Source organism: Silene latifolia, chromosome Y, assembly GCF_048544455.1.
Source record: "Silene latifolia isolate original U9 population chromosome Y, ASM4854445v1, whole genome shotgun sequence".
In the NCBI taxonomy this organism is placed as follows: domain Eukaryota; kingdom Viridiplantae; phylum Streptophyta; class Magnoliopsida; order Caryophyllales; family Caryophyllaceae; genus Silene; species Silene latifolia.
Window position 1 is genome coordinate 277,927,261 of NC_133538.1, and position 8,507 is coordinate 277,935,767.

Below are 8,507 nucleotides of genomic sequence, written 5' to 3' on the forward strand. Positions count from 1 at the left end.
GAGGAGGAAAACATGAAGTGGACTCTATTACTCAATTGGGTGCTCAACTTAGTACTCATATTGATACCATCAACTTGAAGTTTGAGAAGTCTATGGCTAAACTTGAAGAAGCCTCCAAATCACTTAAGCAACATGTTAATGCCATGGTGGCATCTTCATCAATTCCAAGTGGAATATGTAAGAGTTGTGGAACTTTGGGACATGACCAAAGTGAATGTAGGGGAACAAGTGAACAAGTGAATGTTTTGCAAGCATATAAGAGTGGTACCCCTTATTCCAATTATTACAATGAAAACACCAAATTCCATCCCAACCTCTCATACAAGAGCCAAAATGTTCAAAACCCTCAAACAACATACACCCCACCTCCAATGAGAAACCAAAATCAAAGACCCTTTTACAACCAAAACCAAGGTTACCAAAATCAAAGTCCATACAATCAAACAAATGATCAAGGTTTTGATGTTCAAAAAGCGGTCCTCCAAATGTAAAAGAAACAATAAGAGTTTTTCACTCAAATGCAAAAGGATAGCCAAACAAAAGACATCACCATTAACAACATACTAGCTCACACAAAGATGTTGGAGACCCAAATGTCTCAATTAGCATCTTCAAGTTCACAAAGACAAAAGGGGCAATTACCACCTCAAAGTAATCCCCCAAGACATGAATCGGTGAGTGCCATCTCCTTGAGGAGTGGTACAAGCTATGAAGAGCCAAAGAAGAAAGTTGAGGATGACATTGTGGAGGCTAGTGACAAGGAAAGAGTTGTGCAAAACTCAAGGGAAGAAGAACCCACCTTTTATGAAGCTTCAGAGAAGGATGAAGAAAAGGCCAAAGAGAAGGAACCTATTGTGATTAGACTCCCTTTTCCAAGTCATCAAGCTAAGCCTAAGTTCGATGACCAACTTGGAAAATTCATGGAGATTGTGAAGAATTTGGAAGTCTCGATTCCATTTACGGAATTAATCAATCACGTTCCGGCCTATGCAAAGTATATGAAAGACATTCTTACAAAGAAGAAAACCATCCGGAAGCTTGAGACTATTGCTTTCACTAAAGTGAGTAGTGCCATACTACAAGGAAGTTCACCTCCAAAACTAAAGGATCCGGGAAGTTTCTCCATTGCATGCACTATTGGCGACACTACGATTAACAAAGCTTTATGTGACCTCGGGGCAAGTGTGAGTGTCATGCCATATTCGGTAAGCAAGAGTCTAGGAATGGGAGAGCTCAAGTGCAATAATATCACACTTCAAATGGCCGATAGATCAACAAAGACACCTTTAGGGGTATGGGAAGATGTGCCGGTAAGAATTGGCAAATTCTTCATCCCGGTGGATTTCGTTATTGTTGACATGGAAGAAGATTCCAACATTCCTATTATCTTAGAAAGACCTTTATTGCACACCGCGGGAGCGGTGATCGATGTACAACATGGAGAGCTCACCCTTGAAGTGGGAGATGAAACCATCACTTTGAATCTTGACAAGACAATGAGAGCTCCCCAATTACATGAGCCATGTTTTATGGTTGATCACTATAGCCGGCAAGATGATAGGAAGAAGTTGGTATTTAAATAGAAGAATAAAGTGAATGATGCTCCATCAAAAGAGCAAGGAAATATCAACAAATAGAGCTTGAAAAGCTCACCCATGACAAGTGAAGAAGAAGGCCTCATTGGCCATGATAAGAAAGAAGGAGAGTTGTCTTCATCAACTCATGACATTTCTAGTGATCAAGTAGACGAAGTATGCGGTCTTTGGGATGATGAGTTTGAAGGGATATTCAATCCCTATATCGATAATGCTATGACCCAAGACCACCATGAAGAACAACAAGTGCAAAGGTCTATTAAAGATCTTTATCATGACAATGAACAAGCTTTCGACTACTTTTTCAAGGTGTTGAGCAACATCAACAACACCTTGAACATGCCCCCTGTGACATCTCATTATTGGATGAGAGTTTGGTGGAGTCCTCCATAAACCCCCACTTGTAAATATTCTAACTCCCTAACTTACACTTTAATTATTGTATTGCATTTTTTTGTCAATTTTGGATTTACATTTTTATGCCTTGATCAAGATTTTCATCATTTTGAGAGAAGTGAGGGAGGGACTCAATTGTTTATTGATGTGTAGTGTTTTACCTTAGTGTGGGGATAGCGTTTGCCTAAGCTATCCAAGCCTTTGTAGTACCCCCACAATGAAGACCACAAGAAATAAAGGGTAAAAATGACACGGGTTACGAAGCACCCACGGATGGACCTGAATTCGTGTGGCAGAGGGACAATCCGAGCGACCCGGCGAGGATTCGCTCGTCCTGAAGAGAACCCGAGCATCCAGGGCCAAAGACGCTCGTCTTGAGAATCTGGGAAAAGCAACTTTTGGGTCTGACTGAGAATCCGAGCGTCATACCAAAGAATCCGATCGTTTCAGCCTGGACGGTCGTCCCAGAGGAAATCCGCTCGTCTTTTCACTGGCAATTTTTAGGATTTCTCCCTGGAAAGGAATCCGAGCGTCTCCAACTTAGGATGCTCGTCCCAAATCAAGAATCTGCTCGTCTTGCTGATAAGACGCTTGTCCCCAGCGCATTTTTCTGAACCAATTCTGCAGCAAAAGACGCTAGTCCCGACGCCAGGCCGCTCGTCTCTTCTCTGGTTTTCAAATCCAACGGGTCTTAAAAACCCCTTTCCCCAATTAATTTTCATTCATCCAAACATAAACACTACCCCAAAACCCCAAAACCTTCATTCTCTCCATCAACCAACAACAAATTTCTCAACCAAAATCAACCAAATCAAATCCAAATTTCCTCAAAACAAAATTAAATCACTCCTTTGCCAACAACAAGTGATTAAAACACCAACATCTTCAAGGTTTGAGTCGATTTTTGGGATACAAGGCAACATTCAAATAACCTAAATCGATTTGGGTATTACTAGAAATTGAAGATTTCAAGCTTTCTTCGGTGTTACTAAGTAAAGGAGCATGGCAAGAACAAAAGGTGGATGTCACGCAGCCCCAAAAGAAGAACATGTCTAAGAGACAACAAGCTCTTCAAGCTATTCAAGCATCAAAGGCATTGGTAGTTCATAATGCAAGGTTGGAAATTCAAGAGCAAGATCCTCCTATGGAAGCTACTACTTCTACTACTCCGGTTGTTGAACAACTAACCGATTATCCAGAGGTAATTTTCACTTCCGACTCCCATAGGAAGAAATTTATTTCCTTTACTAAGAAAACTATCTTTCCCACCAAGTTCATTTGTCAAGACACTTTGTCGAAATTGGGTGTCCTAGAGCAAACAAAGACCTTTTTCGAGTCTATGGGATTGAGTACATTGTTTGAAATGCAAGAATTGACCTACTCTTCCATCACCTTGGAGTTTTTCAGCTCTTTGAAAGTCACCAAGGTGGAGACCCAAACCAATATTGAGTTTCGTCTCGAAAATGTTGATTGATGTTTGTCTTATGGAGAGTTTGGTAAAATATTTGGCCTTAGTGATGACCCGACTTATACAAAGAAGCCTACCAAGTATGACCCCGCTCCCTTATGGAAGGCCATTACCGGAAAAGAATTTACATCTTATCATGATTGTCGTGCTCTCTTAGTCCATCATCCGGGCATAAGAGTATGGCATAAGGTTATTGGGCATACTTTGATTGCTAGAAAAGGAACAAACCATTTCACCGAACTTGACTTTATACTTCTTGAGTCGACTTTGAACATTGGAAGAGAGTTCACAAAACCATACAATGCTTTACGACTTTTGATTGAAAGTGTAGATACCCAGTATCTGCTAAGACTCCAACAAACACCCGATGATTATCGGACTACAACAAGTTTTGGAATCGCGGCGTTTGATCGACAGTTTGTGTACAACTTTACGTCGGAAAACTTAAAACGATTTCGAAAATAAAACATCTCAAAACATTTTAAAAATACCTGGAGTGTATAATGCACGACGACGAGGTCGCAATGATACTAACTAGAGTCAAAACCGACACCGGACCAAAAACCGACTCAAAAATTCAAATCGCGACTCCAACAACGAGTCAAACCGAGTCAACCACAAAAAACAAAACATTTCAAACCTTCTACCTTAAGTTTTCCCGGATTAATGTTGGTCAAGTACCAAACATGTGACTACAAAACCTAGGATAGAACAAATCATGATTGCGTTTGTTGTGAAAGTGACAACACAGCTCGAAGACCCGCGACGTGGCTCGCGCCTCTTTGAGCAGCCCAGGTGGCCACATCGCTCAAAACTAACACAACCACTCATTCTCCTATAAAAACCCCTCAAATGCCAACCATTTGGGACTCACGCGAGTGTCCGCCCCCTCTTTTCTCCCTTAAAATTATCGACTCAACTTCTTAAGTCACAACCCGACGCGTATTTACGACCTACCGATCGTAAACACGAGCCTTACACATTGTTTGGTACCGTCATCGTGCATTAAACCACTTGACCGACCACTTCGACCACTACACCATCACTAAACTTTTAAAACACTCTTTTACTTACCAAAACGGTTTTAAACCAAGTTTTTTCCGATCAAATGAGTTGTTACACTTACGTCGGTCACTCGCCATAACCAAACATGTAAGTATGAGGGTGTAAAAATCCTATTTTATTATGTTTTCATTTGTTTCATGACTCTAACATGCTAAAACATGCATAACATGAACCAAAACATGGAATAAACGAGCCAAAACTGATTTTTGGTTTGAGGCAGAAGCCCCTTAGGTCGCCAACTAGCTCGCGCCTAAATGGGGTATTCAGACCTGAAATCAACCGTGTTTGTTCTCGTCATTTCCCTTAATCCATTTTTCATATTTTTAATCGGTTTTCACTATTTCAAGTATTTTCGAACCTTTGTTGTTTTATTTCACATGTTTTAACCATAAAGCATTTTTCACCCTTGGTTCCTCATACCATGACGGTTAAATCCGTGTTTCGGTGATAATATTTGGTTAATGACATTTAGAAGGTATTTTAAAGCCTTTTATTTCATTTCTTTACATTTTCAAATAAACATATTAGTCACCAACACAAAGTCATCCTTGGTTCTACATACCATGCCGGATTTTAACCCGGGTACGATGATGAGTACCGACTAATTACATTCAAATGGACTTAAAACAATTAGTCCATAATCATTTTCAAAACTATTCATGTCAAGTTTGTCAAACCGAACCCGACACCGAATATTATCAAATAATGATGATTATTCGAGTCTAGTTCTTCAAATCAACAAATGCGGTCTAAACGACCCCTTCAAATCAAACCGGGTTCAAATACCCATTTGCAACACGTTTTATAACATTTTCTAAAAGGTCAGATGTAACACCCCATAATTTCGGACCGTTATTATTTTGCGAAAGTAATTTATTAATCAAGTTGAATTTAATATTAATGTATTTGAAGTAATAATAATTCAACGAAATGTAATTCTATTATATTTTGAAGTAAATTATTTAATTTGATAGTTTCGAAATGTTTAAAAATAGTTTAAACCATGTAAAAACCTTTTATATCGAAATAAGGGCATATCGGGAAAAATGGCTATTCTTTTGAAAATTGGGCAAACGATTTTGGAAATGGGTCATATGAGTACTCAATCTTCTTGTAAACTCGTGTTTAAGAATTTTGGCAATGTCAGAATTTGCGTTTGACAAACGGTTCTAATTATTGTCGAAACGAGCCAAAACCGACTAATAAAATTTCGCCGAAAACCCGCTCCTCACCCCTCCCTTCCACGGCACCCTCCTCTTCCTCGTTTCCTTTGTTTTTTTTTTCTTTTCCTACTTCATTATACTTGAACATTCTAAACTATTCTATCTAAAAACACCATTTTATATCAAAACCTAAGCTTTTCTAAGCTAATTTTCATCGTAATTTACTCGTTTCTACTCCAAATTTCATAAGGATTACATATTTGGAATCCTCTCTTCATTTCCAACATCCTAGTATGTATTAAATTCATTTGCCCTAAATTTATTTTGTCCACCATTTTTAGGGTTTTGATTATTAGTGCTTATAATTGTGTTTTTATTGTTTATTTAGGTGAAGATTTAGAAGACGAGTTTGGAGACTCGTATATAGTTGAAGATAGTGGCTAGATTGCATATTAGGGTTTGGTGTTCAAGGTGCTAATTGTTCATTTTGTTGCTAAAGGTAACATATTTCGAGTTACTCGACGAATTAATGTCACATTCTTTGTTTTTTTTTTGTATGATTTTGTGATTGTTATTTGAGTAGTTTATTTCACATGAAAATATGTGTTAAATTCATGTCTTTTGTATGTTTAAGTTCACATATTAGTATGGAAATGAAATGGGAATGATTAATTGATGCTTAAAACGATGTTAAATGAACAAAATCGGAGAAACGGGGGAAAGGGGGTGGCGGCCCAGCAGGCCCGGCAGGCCCGGCAAGCCCATGGCAGCCTTGGGGTTGGCCCGGGTCGGCCCGTTGCTTGTTTCGCGGTTTTTCATGCGTTGTTCGTCGTTTCGGGTTTATTAATGTTATATTTAGTATAAGTAACATATGGGTAATCTTTTGAAATGAATTATGTTAGTAGTAAATATAATGTTAATGGTAAAATTATGCTTATATTGGTAGTTTGCTCATGTTAGGATAGGTTATGATATGAAATTGTAATGAATAGGCTTAAAATGAATTTTATAGCGATAATTGCAATGTTGGATGGTTATCGGCGAGCCCTTAGTCCCTTTGATGAATCGATGTCGATCAATTGTGTGATTGGTCAGCCGCGATTGAACCCGTACCTGTCGCAGGGCTGGGGTTGCGGGTAAAAATTCGGTTGGATGAAATTATTGTGAAAAATGGATATTTGGCCTTATTCTTGTTTTAGGCCATTAATTATGTTTTTAGTTCACATGTGTTGTTGGTTGAATTGAATGGTTTCTTATATTGTAGAAACGGCCTTAGATTCCCTGAAACCTTTAATATTGTTAATGTTGAAATATGATTCACACACTCAGCAAACTTGGTCAGACTTAGTTGCTATCTTTCAGGAGTGTCAGTTAGTTTGTTCAGTTTATTTTGGTGTAAGTGTTGATCATGTCCTATTCTTTAGGCATGATTCCTTAATCATGTTTAGTGGAGTCAGTTAGAGGAAGTAGGAGTTAGTTGCTTTGGTTTAAGTCTGCTATTTAAGTTGTTGTAGTTCTCAGTTTTTATTCATTCAATAAAAATCACAAAAATCTTCCTCTAAAAATATTCTTCTCCAAATTGTTTGTTACATTGACAACATTTGGTATCAGGTCTTTAGGTTCGATTCAGGGAGTGTTCATCATGTCCAATGGATCAGGGTCGAGTTCCAATGGGCTCTCTCATTTGCCTATTTTCAAAGGAGTGAAGTTTCAGTTCTGGGAGTTGAAGATGAAGACATTGTTCAGGTCTCAGGAACTGTGGGAACTGGTTGAGACTGGGTTTGAAGATGCTAAACCAGCTGAACCAGATCTAGCACTCAAAGAAAAGAGGAAGAAAGATGTTAAGGCTTTGTTCATACTTCAACAGGCCTTAGATGAGGAGATCTTTCCTCGTATTGCTTCTGCCACCACATCAAAAGGCGCCTGGGATATTCTGCAGAAAGAATATGTAGGTGATAAGAAAGTAGTCAAGGTGAGACTACAATCTCTAAGGAGAGAGTTTGAGACTTCTCTCATGAATGACAAGGAATCTGTGCAAGAGTACTTGTCCAGAATGACTGAAGTGGTGCAGCAGATGAAGGCATATGGAGAGGAGATGACCAATGAGCATGTCGTGGGGAAAATTCTGAGGAGTCTCACACCAAAGTTTGATCATGTGGTGGCAGCCATTGAACAAACAAGGGATTTAGAGACTTATTCCCTTGATGAGTTAGTGGGCTCTCTTCAAGCACATTGAAGAAAGGGTGAATAGATCCTTAGAGAAGAAGGAGGAGAAGGCATTTCAAGCCAAAGAGGAGCCTTCCAAAGAAAGATCAAAGAAATCTTATGGAAGAGGAAGAGGAAGAGGAGGTTTCAGAGGTAGAGGACGTGGCAGATCTTCTGGCCAGTCATCTGAGAACCAAGAGCAGAAAACTCAAGCAACAAGAGGTCCAATGAAGTGTTATTCGCAACAAGCCAGGCCATAAGGAGGCAAACTGTTGGCGAAAGAAGAAGATCGAGAAGAATGGTGGAAATGTTAATGTTCTTTGAACAAGAAGAGAAGCTGTTCATAACAACACAGGAAGCACAAGACAAAGAGAATGGTGTGTGGTACATTGACAGTGGGTGCTCAAACCATATGTCGAGTACCAAAGCACTGTTCAAGGAGCTAGATGAATCTGTAAAAAGCAAGGTCAGATTAGGGGATGATAAACAATTGACAGTAGAGGGAATTGGTACTATTGCTGTCAAAACTGAACAAGGTAACACAAAACTTTTACACCATGTTCAGTATGTGCCCTTGCTAGCCTATAACTTGCTAAGTGTAGGTCAGTTATTGAG

General features: G+C 39.1%; 1 protein-coding gene across 1 annotated transcript; it reads left to right on the forward strand.

The window, feature by feature from the left end:
• Positions 1 to 7,329: 7,329 nt before the first annotated feature.
• Positions 7,330 to 7,923, forward strand: LOC141630758 (uncharacterized). The gene has a single exon (XM_074443517.1). It carries the CDS (start codon positions 7,330 to 7,332, stop codon positions 7,921 to 7,923), a length of 594 nt encoding a protein of 197 aa, XP_074299618.1.
• The last annotated feature ends 584 nt before the right edge of the window (positions 7,924 to 8,507 follow it).